Source organism: Eubalaena glacialis, chromosome 4, assembly GCF_028564815.1.
Source record: "Eubalaena glacialis isolate mEubGla1 chromosome 4, mEubGla1.1.hap2.+ XY, whole genome shotgun sequence".
NCBI classification, from domain to species: domain Eukaryota; kingdom Metazoa; phylum Chordata; class Mammalia; order Artiodactyla; family Balaenidae; genus Eubalaena; species Eubalaena glacialis.
Genome location: NC_083719.1, coordinates 175,189,288 through 175,204,750, shown reverse-complemented (window position 1 = coordinate 175,204,750; position 15,463 = coordinate 175,189,288). Strand labels below are relative to the sequence as shown.

At 40.7% G+C, this 15,463-nt stretch overlaps 1 protein-coding gene across 1 annotated transcript in view; it reads left to right on the top strand.

Annotated features, from left to right (window-relative positions):
• NWD1 (NACHT and WD repeat domain containing 1) overlaps window positions 1-15,463 on the top strand; it is a 77,944-nt gene that overhangs the window by 44,988 nt on the left and 17,493 nt on the right. The window contains 3 exon segments of the mRNA XM_061189043.1: window positions 309-581; window positions 9,043-9,129; window positions 9,674-9,728. Of these exon segments, the coding sequence (XP_061045026.1) occupies window positions 309-581; window positions 9,043-9,129; window positions 9,674-9,728 (415 nt within the window).

Here is a 15,463-nt window from a genome sequence, read left to right as displayed (position 1 = left end):
TTCACGAATATCCTTTTGCCATTCCAAGATCCAATCCAGGATCCCTCCCCCTTCCCCACTCCTTTTTTCTTAAACTGACAGAGTGTCGACAATAAAATGCATGAACTATAAAAAAGAATAGGTCTTAATACAGCCAATATTTTGTAATAACTGTAAATGGAAAGGAACTTTTAAAAATTGTATAAAGATAAAAATTTTTTTAATTGCAATGACAAAAAAAAAAAAGAAGAGGTCTTGCATTTGACTCTGGAAAACTTGCAGACTAGGTCTCCCTCTGACATGGCTCTTTCTTTTCATCATTCCTTTAGGTCAATGCTTGGAATTTGGAAACTGAAGAGCTGATTTTCCGTATCCTGGGGGATGCCTCTGACCCCTGGGTGTGCACGGCAGTGCTGGCTTCCAGGGCCACACTGCTGACGGTGTCGCAGGGTGGCGTGGTCAGTCTGTGGAGTTCAGCCACAGGAACACTGCAAAGGAAGCAACATTTGTCCAGCATCAAAGAAGAAACAGTTACCTGTGGGGTCTCAGTCCAGAAACAAAGAAAGATGGTGACTGGGTCCAGCAAGGGCTCCATCTCTTTGGTAAGCAACTTGACTGAATAGGATGCCAACATTAATTAAGCTCCAAAATGCTCAGATGGCCTAGAAGTTGGGAGAAACCATCTCACCTTTGATCTTTTAATAAATGACACTGGGCTTCTTCATTCTAGGGATCTGCAATTCAGCGCAGTCCAGGAAACATCTCTTGGTGTCTCCTGGGGGCTGGCCAGTGTGGGCGATTGTTGGTGCTCAGTCCTGCTGGGGATGATCTGGGAGGAAGTATAGAATGTGCATCAGAACTGTCCCTGCTGAGGGGTCAGGAGCTGGGGTTCTATCCACCAGCTCCATCAGTGGTTAGGTGAGGGCTGCTCCCAGGAACATTAACACAGAGGCCAAGTGTGTGGAAGGATAGGGTCAGAGAAAACAACCCAGTGCAGAGTTGCAGGTGTGTGGTGAGCAGCCTTCAGGAATAGAGGAGTACACTGAGGGGATATGGATGGGGCACCAAGAGTGAGTTATATAGAAGTCGTAGGTGGAGGAACAAGGGCACCTTGCCAGGCATTGGAGGGGCTGTAGAAGTACAAGAGTCCAACCACATCCTCAAGGAACTCAATCTAGAGAGGGAGCCAGGTTTGCCAATGACTTATAGTGACACAAAGAGTAACAGAGTCTGCTTTCAGTAGAGGTAGAAATAGTGTGTTCTTGGTTGGGGGAAGGAACAAATACTTCTGAAAGAGGCAGGCTGGGAAGGCTTCCCTCCAGTGGGGGAGCCTCAGAAGAAGGATTTCCAAGATGAATAAGGGAAGATGGGGGGAATAGGGGATATCATGGTGGGAAAGTAGGAACATGCCTGGTGTTATAGGGAAAAGAGAGGTGGCGTGGAAATGGATCGCAGATGGTCTTGTATGTCCTGTTGAGGAAGTGAGAGTTTGAGGAAAGGAGGAATATGGCCACTAAAGAATCATCCCAAAGCTCCATATTTCTGGACCTCATACCTTGTAGCCTCCCTGAGCAATCCAGGCACCAAACACGATGGTGGAAGACATCCCCAGCCCTTTCATCAGGCCTCTTGGTTGCTTCCCTTTACTCCTTCATTCACTGATTGTCATCAGTAATATCCTTCAGCCTAGCAAGGAACTTGGACTTTAGGGTCAGACACACTTGAGTTTGAAAATCCTAGTCCTGAATGAAAATTCGTGCAGCCACTATGGAAAACAGTATGGAGGTTCCTTAAAAAACTAAAACTAGAGTTGCCATATGATACAGCAATCCCACTCCTGGGCATAAATCCAGAGAAAACTCTAATTCAAAAAGATACATGCACCTCAGTGTTCATTACAGCACTCTTTACAATAGCCAAGACATGGAAGCAACCTAAGTGTCCATCAACAGATGAATGGATAAAGAAGATATGGCATATATATACAATGGAATACTACTCAGCCATAAAAAGAATACTACTCAGCCATAAAAAAGCCATAAAAAGAATGAAAAAGCCAAGACATGGAAGCAACCTAAGTGTCCATCAACAGATGAATGGATAAAGAAGATATGGCATATATACACAATGGAATACTACTCAGCCATAAAAAGAATGAAATAATGCCATTTGCAGCAACATGGATGGACCTAGAGATTATCATACTAAGTGAAGTAAGCCAGAAAGAGAAAGGCAAATACCATATGATAACACTTATATGTGGAATCTAAAATATGATACAAATGAATTATTTACAAAACAGAAACAGACTCTCAGATGTAGAAAACAAACTTGTAGTTAGCAAAGGGGAAAGGAGGTGGGGGAGGGCTAAATTAGGAGTTTGGGATTAGCAGATACAAACTACTACATATAAAATAGATAAACAACAAGGTCCTACTGTATAGCACAGGGAACTATATTCAATATCCTGTAATAAACCATAATGGAAAAGTATATGAAAAATGGAAAAGAATATATATATATAAAACAGTCACTTTGCTGTACACCAGAAACTAACATAACATTGTAAATCAACTATATTTCAATAAACAAACAAACAAAAACAAAAAAACAAACAGAAAAGAAAATCCCAGTCCTACCTTAACCAAGTTGTATTCTTGGGATACTCAGCCCTTCTTTGAGCCTCAGTGTCCTCATCTGTAAAATGGGGAGAGGGAACATGACACCTACATCCAGGGCCACAACAAGGGATGGACAGATGGGCACTTGTTCAGGCTTCCAACCAGCGGGGGTGGGGTGGTGATGCTAAGATAACACTGGAGTGAATTGGAAACATGGTGCTAGTTAACTCAGATTTCTCCCAATATAACTCACCATTGGTGCCCCATCCCGATCCTCTTAGTTCTGAAGACTATTCTGTCGGTCCCAAGCCTACTGATGGCAGTGCCCTCAGTTAGGAATGCCTATGGTGCTTGTCTGGGCACACATCACTCATAGGGGGCTCTACACACATTTCTCCCATGGAGCCCCTATTTATGACTGGGCCGGCTCTTGTGGCTCTTCTTATGATCACAGGATACACTTCAGCAAGAAACCATCAGGGAACTTTGAGGAAGGTGAATAGCATGCCCAAGGGCCACACAGTGAAGTTGAGGGGAGAGAGAGAGTTGAGACAGGGAGTGAGCAAGCATGGACTTGGAGCTCTGCCTTTATTGGGGTCCGAGGGTGGGGTGTCTAGCATTTTGTGGATTCACTCTTTACTGGCAAATTTAAAACATACGGGGAGGAATTAGGACACAGGAAGGGGAAGGCAGTCACCCAAGTGGTCAATTATCTAGGTTATCCAGGGCTTTCTGAAAGAGGAACCTTCATGGGTGGACATCCTGGTTCCTTATCTAGTTGTTTTGCTAGTAGCTGCCAACATGTTTATTCAAGATGGATGTCTTTTGAAATGGCTGCCTGAGCAATCAAAAAGCTTGTTGTCAGGCACTTACGTTACAGCCGCACACCTGTGACTCTGCACCTGGTTGAGATTTTTTTCTATCTCTTCTCCCCCCGCACCAGCACACTTGGCCTCTGTGTTAATGCTCCTGGGAGCAGCCCTCACCCAACCTGAAATAGAGGTGGTGCATAGAACCCCACCCAGCTCTTGGCCCCTCAGTGGGGGCATCTCTGATGCATGCTCTACACTCTCTCTCAGAGCATCCCCAGCAGGACTCAGCTATGTTTGCCTGCATTGGTAACTGGCTTGATGAGCCACATTTATTGGCTGCCTTCCCTTCCCTGTCTCAATTTTCCACTCTCTACCAGTGTTTTCTGGGATCAATTCCCAAATAAACTAGTTGCAGTCAAATAATATTCTCAGTGTCTGTTTCTGACAGAACCCAAATCAGATTCTTGGCAAAATGTATATTGGGGCAGAAAGCTGCAGGCAGGACTGGACAATAATCCCCAGCACCTCAAAATGCTGGTGGTCAAGCTGCAGAGAGAGCAATTCTGTTATTTGGGAAAATTGTGGCTGGGCTGGGCTGGGCTGTTAGTAATAGAGGTCTCTAGAATCTCACCAGTGCTCAGATCCCAGCCCTGCTGGGGAGAAAGTCTTGATCCCACCTTCAAAACATTTGAAGGCAGTGGTAAAATCAACTTAACTAAAGATGCAGTCAAGCCCAGGCACACCTGAAGTACAGATCAGATTGATTCAGACCCCTCCACACTAGAGGCCCAACAGAAGGAGTATCTCCTCCTCTAAAGGTAAATATTATTTAGGCTCTACTCTTCTTTTATACACAATATCCATCATATTATAAAAATTATGACATACACAAAGAAGCAAAAACAGGACCATAATCAAGAGCAAAAGCAACCAATAGAAGCAGATACACAAATGACTCAGATGTTTAAATAATCAGGCAAGAACTTTAAAATATTTAGAATAAATAATAGAAAAGGTGAATAGCATGTGAAAAGAGATGGGGGATTTCAAATTTTCAAAATCAAAACTAGAAAAAAAGAGACCAAATGGAAACACTAGACAAAAAAATAGAATGTGAGGAAAAGAATTCATTTGACGGGCTTAAGAGCAGACTAGTCACAGCAGAGAAAGAGCAATGAATTAAAGATAAGTTAATAGAAATTATCCAAATATAAATATAAAGAAAAAAGCAAAGAGGAAGAAAAGAACAAAACATCTGAGTATTATGGGGCAATACCAAAAGGTCAAAAGTACAACTAGAGTCTCTGAAGGAGAGGAGAGAATGAGTATGTGACAGAAGAAATACTTGAAGAGATAATGGTCAAGGATTTTCCAAAATTTAAGACATCAGCCCAAAGATCCAACAGCTCACAGAGCCCCAAGCAGAGTCAAAAGAAGGAAAACCATAATTCAGCAATCATAATCAAACTGCCAAAAACCAAAGATAAAGAGAAAAATATTAAAAGCAGCCAGAGGAAAAAAGACCCATTACATACCATGGTTGTCCATGATAAGATCTACAGCTGATTTCTCATTGAAAACAGTGGGGACAGAGACAATGGAAGGAATGGCATCTGTAATTTGAAACAAAAAACAAAACCTGTCAACCTAGACTCCTATTTACAGGGAAATTATCCTTCAAAATTGAAAGCAAAATAAAAGACATTTTTAGGCAAATAAAGGCTGAGAGAACTTGTCTCCAACAAATCTGCACTATAAGAAATGCTGGGGAAAAAAAAAAAAGAAATGCTGGAAATAAGTTCTTCAGGCTGTGGGGATATAACACCAGATGAAAGTCCAATGAATAAAGGAAGAGCACGAGAAACAGTAACTAGAGGAGAAAGCTCAGCTCAAAGCTGTCTGTGTCCTAGGAAAATCAGAGCTTGAAAAAGTAGGTACCCAAAGACTCTAGAACTATTTGGTCCTGGGAAAAGCAGTCCTCTTGCACCAAAGTTCCTGTGTGGTACCCAGCCATCACTCCCCATCCAAGCTGGCTCTGAAATATTCAAGTCCAAGTGGAACTCAAGAGGCTAGAGCCTCTAGACCTGCAAGCTATGAAAGAAGATCATGTATATGTCAGCCAAGAGCCTGGGTTTGAAATAACATGAAACTTACAAGGATTTAAAAAATGTAAATAGACCCCATCCTGCTCTGAAATAAACACATGCATTTCTTCTGAGCACAACTGTAATGTTGCATGTGCTGCCTGCGTAGGGCAATTCCAACCTTGAGACCAGAGAGCCTACTACAACCTGCCTTTAGTCATTGCAATTCACTGAAACTTTGAAACTGACTAATGCATGGAATGATGATTTTGTCAGGAATGGGAGCTTTATTTTACTATCTAAATGTTGATGTTTTAAAAACACCTCCCCAAATTTATCTGGTTCAGCAAGGTGCATGTAATAGAGCTCTTATTTTGAACATAAAAAGTATGTATTTTTGTGAAAAGGAAATCCATTTCTTGGGCACTTTGCCTTCTTCATGGGGGTATAATTTGGTGAAACCCTTGGGAGAGAAATGTTGCAGAGTCTAAGATTAAAAAGTCACATTCCCATCTTAAATACTTGCCCATGTGCGCACAAATGTAAACAGAATGTGGCCTCATTTCATGTGAATTTGACTTAGGTAAATACGAAATAATATTATAAAAGTATTCAGTCTCATTTTATGTGCACGTTTAGGAAATAGGCACATAAATATGCACATAAATAGGGAAAATGCAAACACATTTAAAATTTATTTAGCATCTTATGATCTCACAGCTAGGGGTGGGGGTAGGTGAATTGAAGACTGTGTTTACACTAGTGTGAGTGGCAGCTGCACTGTAGCTGGTGGACAGAAACACCTACCATCCTTCATCCATCCAAGGGGAAAATCCCTCTCAAACCTGTCATGTTTTGTATTATCTGGGATCTTCAGGTATATACCCCTCACTTAAAATGAGACCAGCCTTGAGGATAGTATTTACTGCATCCCTCCGTGTAGTAGCAAAACATTGACATGATCTCAAATGTCCATCTATGGGAAAATAGTTAAGTGAATTAAGGAAATTTTATACCATGGAAGATTACATAACTATAAAAAACATTAGGGCTTCCCTGGTGGCGCAGTGGTTGAGAATCCGCCTGCCAATGCAGGGGACACGGGTTCGAGCCCTGGTCTGGGAAGATCCCACATGCCGCGGAGCAACTGGGCCTGTGAGCCACAGCTGCTGAGCCTGCGCGTCTGGAGCCTGTGCTCCGCAACAAGGGAGACCGCGATAGTGAGAGGCCCGCGCACCGCGATGAAGAGTGGCCCCCAGTTGCCGCAACTAGAGAAAGCCCTCGAACAGAAATGAAGACCCAACACAGCCATAAAATAAAAATAAATAAATAAATAAATAAGCAAATATGGTTAAGAAAAATTAAAAAAAATTAGATAGTCTTGAGCAGTGGTCACCTAACTCTGGCCCACTGCCTGTTTTTGTTCAACCCATGAGCTGAGAATGGTTTTTCTGATTTTAATGGTTGAAAAATGATTTTAAAAAGAAGAATATCTTGTGACATGTGAAAATTCTATGGAATCCAAATTTAATGTCCATAAATGACCTTAACCATACCGTTTGTCTACATACGGTCTGTGGCTGCATTTGTGCTCTAACGACAAAGTTGAGACCACATGGCCACAAAGTCTAAAGTGTTTACTATCTGGCTCATTACAGGAAAATTTGCCGACCCCTGGCCTAGAGATACTTTCATGGAAATAATAAACTCTCACATAATGCTCCCTGTGTACTAAGGGCTATTTCAGGGACTTTTATACCTATTATCTCATTTAACCCTCAAAACACAGCTAAGATGTAGCTGCTGCCATTATCTGTATGTTACAGATGCGTTAAACTGAAGCACAGAGAGGTGAAGTCATTTGCCTAAGGTCACACAGCTAGGAAGTGTCACAGACAGGATTTGAACTCAAGCAGTCTGGCTCTAGGATCCATGCTCTTAAGCGCTATGCTACACCTGGGTGCCATTGACAGCTGAGCCCAGGTCTTTCTTTGCCACTGGGGGCCGTCCTATGCGTTGTAGGGTGTTTAGCAGCATCCCTAGCCACTGCCCACTAGATGCAGAGCATCTACCCTATCTTTACAACCAAAAATGTCTCTAAGACGTTGCCCAGTGTTCTCAGTGGGGAGGGACAAAATCACCCCTTGCTCCAGTTGAGAACTGCTACCCCAGACACATTAAGTGAAAAAAGCAACTTGCAGAACAATATCTACAAGGGATGGTGGAGAAAGGAGGCTTGTGTAAATGTTTACCTACACAAACGGATTCTCAGCAAACATAGACAAAGATGCCTTCCAGGGAGAAAGCAGAATGGCGGGGAAGGTGAAAAGATGCTCATGGTGAGCTCTGGATATTTCTTTTTTTTTTTTTTTTTTAATTATACAGTATTACAGTTTAATTTTTTTAAGTTTTAAAAGAATCACGTTTTTGAAAAAATCAGCAATAACACTGTCGATGAAAATTCAATTCACTATCAAGTTAAGAAGAAAAAAAGGAATTTTATTCGAGCTAAACTGAGGATTATAACCCGGGAAGCAGATTCTCAGAAAGCTCTGAGAACTGTTCTGCCTGTTAGAAGTCGAAGGCACAGTCATATACATTTTTGAGACAAACGATCATACATCAAAATGACATGCTGATATTTTACGTAAAGTTCACCAAGGCTATATAGGCCAGGTAAACAAGTACAAAGCGAGCAGCAAGTCACCATGACCCCCTACAGAGCTGGGAAAGAACACTATTATTTTAAGAAGTTATATTGCTAGTGTCAGAAGAAAGGGAAAAAAAATTGATGCTTACGGCTGAGCAGGCACTCCCATCTTTGAGGAGCTCTGGCTAACGTGTAATGCAAATCACACTGCACCTTAGGGGAGGAGAATACCCAAACTAACACAGAGAGAGAATTTTATGTTTAGTTTTTTCTTGTCCTGCCTTAAAATATAAATTATTTTTATAAAATATAAATTAAAATATAATTTTTATTTCATCAACAGCCATGTAGAAATTCACTTCCTCCTGCCCTTGCTTAAAACAAAAACAAAAGCAAAAAAAAAAAAAAAAAAAGAAAGGAAAAAAAAAAACCCCAAACCTTCCTCTTAGATCCGAACAAAACCAGTTCATTTCTGCAACTCGGGAATGGGGAGAATGATGCTGCCCTCCTCCGGCTCCAACCTACCTTTCGACCTTATTTGAGATCTTCAGAGCTCCTCTGGGGGTAGAAAACTAGAGTGCTGGGATGTTCTCTGGGTCCCCAAGTTGCTTATGACAACAATGTCAACAGTAATAATAATAGCTGCCACTTTGGGAGGGCTGATTATGGGCCAGAGGGAACCATCCTATGCACTTCTTAACCATGATAGCCCTGTGAGGCAGTCCTGGTATCATCTCCCATTTAACAGATGACGTAACTGAGGCAGCCAGGGGCTAAGGAATTTGCTTAGGATCACAGAGCTGGTGAGTGGCAGAGCCCTGCGTCAAATGCAAGCTCTTGACCCTAAACACTTAACCCAGTGGAAATGCTTGATGGGCATCCTTGATTCTGCACAGGTTTCCTCCGAAGGAGACAGCCTGCTGGAGAAGTTTCCAGAAGCCTCAGTTTCCCACACATATGTTTCATCCATAACATCCTTCCATGTGAGGCTATCATTCAAGCACAATTCAATAAAAGTAGTTCCACAGGGAGCATGGAGAGACATAAGGCAGACTCAGCCCCCAACCCTCAGTGACCTGACTTGATCCAAGGATTGTCTTGAGGCTAAACTGAGATGTCACATGTGAGGTGCACAGCACAGAGCCTCATACCATAACTCCTCAGTGAGAGAGTTAGCCTTATAATAATTCTAGTTAATACTTGGGTATTTACAGTGTGTTAGAACCCATCCTAAACAGTTAACATGTGTTAATTCCTTTACACCCCAATACCCCTGGGAGGTAGGCACTTTTATTATTCTCATTTATAGATGAGGAAACTGAGGCACAGAGAAGTTAGGTAACTTGCTTGAGGTCACACAGCTGTAAGTGGAGGGGCTGGGATTTGAATTCATAGTCAGGCTTGACTCTGCACCCTCAAATAAGATGCTGAATGTTTGTTTATTTACCAACAATGTTTTATTTCTGAACCTCTGGAAGAATTGATGGCCTGCCTATCTTGTCAGCAATAACTCCTGTGAAAGCACAGGGTATCCACTTGAATGAGGTCATGCTAACCCAGCACCCACACCCACACCTGAGCTGTCGGTGCCAATGGAAATGCGTGACTTAGCAGGTGATCTGTGGTGTTCCAGGGACAGAGATCTTTTTATAAAGTAAGGGGGCGGCTTCCTTCCCACTCAAAAAAGACAATAAAAACACACACACACACACACACACACACACACACACACACACACAAACAGCTGAGTTTCTCTGCCAGCTGCTGCGGTGTGTCCCATGGTGCGTTTACTGGCTGAGCGGAAGGGGGGCCTGATCTCTCTCCTGTATGGGGCCTGGAAGGCCGTGCATTATCTGGTCTTCACCCACCTCCCTGCACTGCTAGGGGTCCTCTCAACAAAACATTCGCTCACACAGTATTTGGAACACAAGAGAGTAAGTCCCTTTGGGTAGGGTTGCCAGATAAAATACAGAACACCCAGTTAAATTTCAGATAAACAACAAATCAAGTTTTTAGTATAAGTATATCCCACATAACATTGTGGGATATACTCATAAAAATGTCACTGTTCCTCTGAAATTCCAATTTAACTGGGTGTCCTGTTGTTGTTGTTGTTGTTTTGCTAAATCTGGCACCCCTTCCTCTTCCTCACCTCCCCTTCCTTCACTCCGCTCCAGCCGCACTGGCCTCCGTGCTGGTCTTCAAACACACCAGGCCTTTCCTACCTCCTGGTTGTCCCATGCTATTCCCATTCTTTCAGTGCCTGCCGCTTCCTCATCTCTCTAAAATCAAAACAAATGTCCTGTAACAAATTACCATACAAACCTGGTGGCTTAAAACTACAAGAATTTCTTCACTCACTGTTCTAGGGGCCAGAAGTCCGAAAGCAAGGCATTGGTAGGGCTGGCTCCCTCCAGAGTCTTCAGAGAAGTACTTTTTTTTTTTTTAACGTCTTTATTGGAGTATAATTGCTTTACAATGCTGTGTTAGTTTCTGCTTTATAAAAAAGTGAATCAGCTATACATATACATATATCCCCATATCTCCTCCCTCTTGCGTCTCTCTCCCACACTCCCTATCCCACCCCTCTAGATGGTCACAAAGCACCGAGCTGATCTCCCTGTGCTATGTGGCTGCTTCCCACTAGCTATCTATTTTACGTTTGGTAGTGTATATATGTCCATGCCACTCTCTCACTTCGTCCCAGCTTACCTTTCCCCCTCCCTGTGTCCTCAAGCCCATTCTCTACGTCTGCATCTTTATTCCTGTCCTGCCTCTAGGTTCTTCAGAACCATTTTGTTTTTAGATTCCATATATATGTGCTAGCATACGGTATTTATTTTTCTCTTTCTGACTTACTTCACTCTGTATGACAGTCTATAGGTCCATCCACCTCACTACATATTACTCAATTTTGTTTCTTTTTATGGCTGAGTAATATTCCATTGTATATAGGTGCCACATCTTCTTTATCCATTCATCTGTCGATGGACACCTACATTGCTTCCATGTCCTGGCTATTGTAAATAGAGCTGCAATGAACATTGTGGTACATGACTCTTTTTGAATTATGGTTTTCTCTGGGTATATGCCCAGTAGTGGGATTGTTGGGTCATATGGTAGTTCTATTTTTAGTTTTTTAAGGAACCTCCATACTGTTCTCCATAGTGGCTGTATCAATTTACATTCCTACCAACAGTGCAAGAGGGTTCCCTTTTCTCCACACCCTCTCCAGCATTTATTGTTTGTAGATTTTTTGATGATGGCCATTCTGACTGGTGTGAGGTGTTACCTCATTGTGGTTTTGATTTGCATTTCTCTAATGGTTACCGACGTTGAGCATCCTTTCATGTGTTTGTTAGCAATCTGTATATCTTCTTTGGAGAAATGTCTATTTAGGTCTTCAGCCCATTTTTGGATTGGGTTGTTTGTTCTTTTGATACTGAGCTGTATGAGCTGCTTGTAAATTTTGGAGATTAATCCTTTGTCAGTTGCTTCATTTGCAAAGATTTTTTCCCATTCTGAGGGTTGTCTTTTGGTCTTGTTTATGGTTTCCTTTGCTGTGCAAAAGCTTTTAAGTTTAATTAGGTCCCATTTGTTTATTTTTGTTTTTATTGCCATTTCTCTAGGAGGTGGGTCAAAAAGGATCTTGCTCTTATTTATGTCATAGAGCATTCTGCCTAAGTCTTCCTCTAAGAGTTTTATAGTGTCTGGCCTTACATTTAGGTCTTTAATCCACTTTGACTTTATTTTTGTGTATAGTGTTAGGGAGTGTTCTAATTTCATTCTTTTACATGTAGCTGTCCAGTTTTCCCAGCACCACTTATTGAAGAGGCTGTCTTTTCTCCATTGTATATTCTTGCCTCCTTTATCAAAAATAAGGTGACCATATGTGCGTGGGTTTATCTCTGAGCTTTCTATCCTGTTCCATTGATCTATGTTTCTGTTTTTATGCCAGTACCATACTGTCTTGAAGACTGTAGCTTTGTAGTATAGTCTGAAGTCCGGGAGCCTGATTCCTCCAGCTCCGTTTTTCTTTCTCAAGATTGCTTTGGCTATTCGGGGTCTTTTGTGTTTCCATACAAATTGTGAAATTTTTTGTTTTAGTTCTGTGAAAAATGCCATTGGTAGTTTGATAGGGATTGCATTGAATCTGTAGATTGCTTTGGGTAGTATCGTCATTTTCACAATGTTGAGTCTTCCAATCCAGGAACATGGTATGTCTCTCCATCTGTTTGTATCATCTTTAATTTCTTTCATCAGTGTCTTATAGTTTTCTGCATACAGGTCTTTTGTCTCCTTAGGTAGGTTTATTCTTAGGTATTTTATTCTTTTTGTTGCAATGGTAAGTGGGAGTGTTTCCTTAATTTCTCTTTCAGATTTTTCATCATCAGTGTATAGGAATGCAAGAGATTTCTGTGCATTCATTTTGTATCCTGCTACTCTACCAAATTCATTGATTAGCGCTAGTAGTTTTCTGGTAGCATCTTTAGGATTCTCTATGTATAGTATCATGTCACCTGCAAACAGTGACAGCTTTACTTCTTCTTTTCCGATTTGGATTCTTTTTATTTCTTTTCTTCTCTGATTGCTGTGGCTAAAACTCCCAAAACTATGTTGAATAATAGTGGTGAGAGTGGACAACCTTGTCTTGTTCCTGATCTTAGAGGAAATGGTTTCAGTTTTTCACCATTGAGAACGATGTTGGCTGTGCGTTTGTCATATACGGCCTTTATTATGTTGACGTAAGTTCCCTCTATGCCTACTTTCTGGAGGGTTTTTATCATAAATGGGTGTTGCATTTTGTCAAAACCTTTTTCTGCATCTACTGAGATTATCATATGGTTTTTATCCTTCAATTTGTTAATACGGTGTATCACATTGATTGATTTGCATATATTGAAGAATCCTTGCATTCCTGGGATAAACCCCACTTAATCATGGTGTATGATCCTTTTAATGTGCTGTTGGATTCTGTTTGCTAGTATTTTGTTGAGGATTTTTGCATCTATGTTCATCAGTGATATTGGCTTGTAGTTTTCTTTCTTTGTGACATCTTTGTCTGGTTTTGGTATCAGGGTGATGGTGGCCTCATAGAATGAGTTTGGGAGTGTTCCTCCCTCTGCTATATTTTGGAAGAGTTTGAGAAGGATAGGTGTTAGCTCTTCTCTAAATGTTTGATAGAATTCTCCTTTGAAGCCATCTGGTCCTGGGCTTTTGTTTGTTGGAAGATTTTTAATCACAGTTTCAATTTCAGGACTTGTGATTGGTCTGTTTATATTTTCTATTTCTTCCTGGTTCAGTCTCGGAAGGTTGTGCTTTTCTAAGAATTTGTCCATTTCTTCCAGGTTGTCCATTTTATTGGCATATAGTTGCTTGTAGTAATCTCTCATGATCCTTTGTATTTCTGCAGTGTCAGTTGTTACTTCTCCTTTTTCATTTCTAATTCTATTGATTTGAGTCTTCTCCCTTTTTTTCTTGATGAGTCTGGCTTATCAGTTTTGTTTATCTTCTCAAAGAACCAGCTTTTAGTTTTATTGATCTTTGCTATCGTTTCCTTCATTTCTTTTTCATTTATTTCTGATGTGATCTTTATCATTTCTTTCCTTCTGCTAACTTGGGGTTTTTTTTTGTTCTTCTTTCTCTAATTGATTTAGGTGTAAGGTTAGGTTGTTTATTTGAGATGTTTCTTATTTCTTGAGGTAGGATTGTATTGCAATAAACTTCCCTCTTAGAACTGCTTTTGCTTCATCCCATAGGTTTTGGGTCATCGTGTTTTCATTGTCATTTGTCTCTAGGTATTTTTTGATTTCCTCTTTGAGTCCTTCAGTGATCTCTTGGTTATTAAGTAGTGTATTGTTTGGCCTCCATGTGTTTGTATTTTTTACAGATTTTTTCCTGTAATTGATATCTAGTCTCATAACATTCTGGTCAGAAAAGATACTTGATACGATTTCAATTTTCTTAAATTTACCAAGGCTTGATTTGGGACCCAAGATATGATCTATCCTGGAGAATGTTCCATGAGCACTTGAGAAGAAAGTGTATTCTGTTGTTTTTGGATGGAATGTCCTATAAATATCAATTAAGTCCACCTTGTTTAATGTATCATTTAAAGCTTGTGTTTCCTTATTTATTTTCATTTTGGATGATCTGTCCATTGGTGAAAGTGGGGTGCTAAAGTCCCCTACTATGATTGTGTTACTGTCGATTTCCCCTTTTATGGCTGTTAGTATTTGCCTTATGTATTGAGGTGCTCCTATGTTGGGTGCATAAATATTTACCATTGTTATATCTTCTCCTTGGATTGATCCCTTGATCATTATGTAGTGTCCTTCTTTGTCTCTTGTAACATTCTTTATTTTAAAGTCTATTTTGTCTGATATGAAAATTGCTACTCCAGCTTTCATTTGATTTCCATTTGCATGGAATATCTTTTTCCATCCCCTCAGTTTCAGTCTGTATGTGTCCCTAGGTCTGAGGAGGGTCTCTTGTAGACAGAATATATACGGGTCTTGTTTTTGTATCCATTCATCCAGTCTATGTCTTTGGTGGGAGCATTTAATCCATTTACATTTAAGGTAATTATCGATATGTATGTTCCTATTACCATTTTCTTAATTGTTTTGGGTTTGTTATTGGAGGTCTTTTCCTTCTCTTGTGTTTCCTGCCTAGAGAAGTTCCCTTAGCATTTGTTGTAAAGCTGGTTTGGTGGTGCTGAATTCTCTTAGATTTTGCTTGTCTGTAAAGGTTTTAATTTCTCCTTCGAATCTGAATGCGATCCTTACTGGGTAGAGTAATCTTGGTTGTAGGTTTTTCGCTTTCATCACTTTAAATATGTCCTGCCACTCCCTTCTGGCTTGCAGAGTTTCTGCTGAAAGATCAGCTGCTAACCTTATGAGGATTCCCTTGTATGTTATTTGTTGTTTTTCCCTTGCTGCTTTTAATATTTTTTCTTTGTATTCAATTTTTGATAGTTTGATTAATATGTGTCTTGGCGTGTTTCTCCTTGGATTTATCCTGTATGGGACTCTGCGCTTCCTGGACTTGATTGACTACTTCCTTTCCCATATTAGGGAAGTTTTCAACTATAATCTCTTCAAATATTTTCTCAGTCCCTTTCTTTTTCTCTTCTTCTTCTGGGACCCCTATAATTCAAATGTTGGTGCGATTAATGTTGTCCCAGAGGTCTCTAAGACTGTCCTCAATTCTTCTCATTCTTTTTTCTTTATTCTGCTCTGCAGTAGTTATTTCCACTATTTTATCTTCCAGGTCACTTATCCCTTCTTCTGCCTCAGTTATTCTGCTATTGATTCC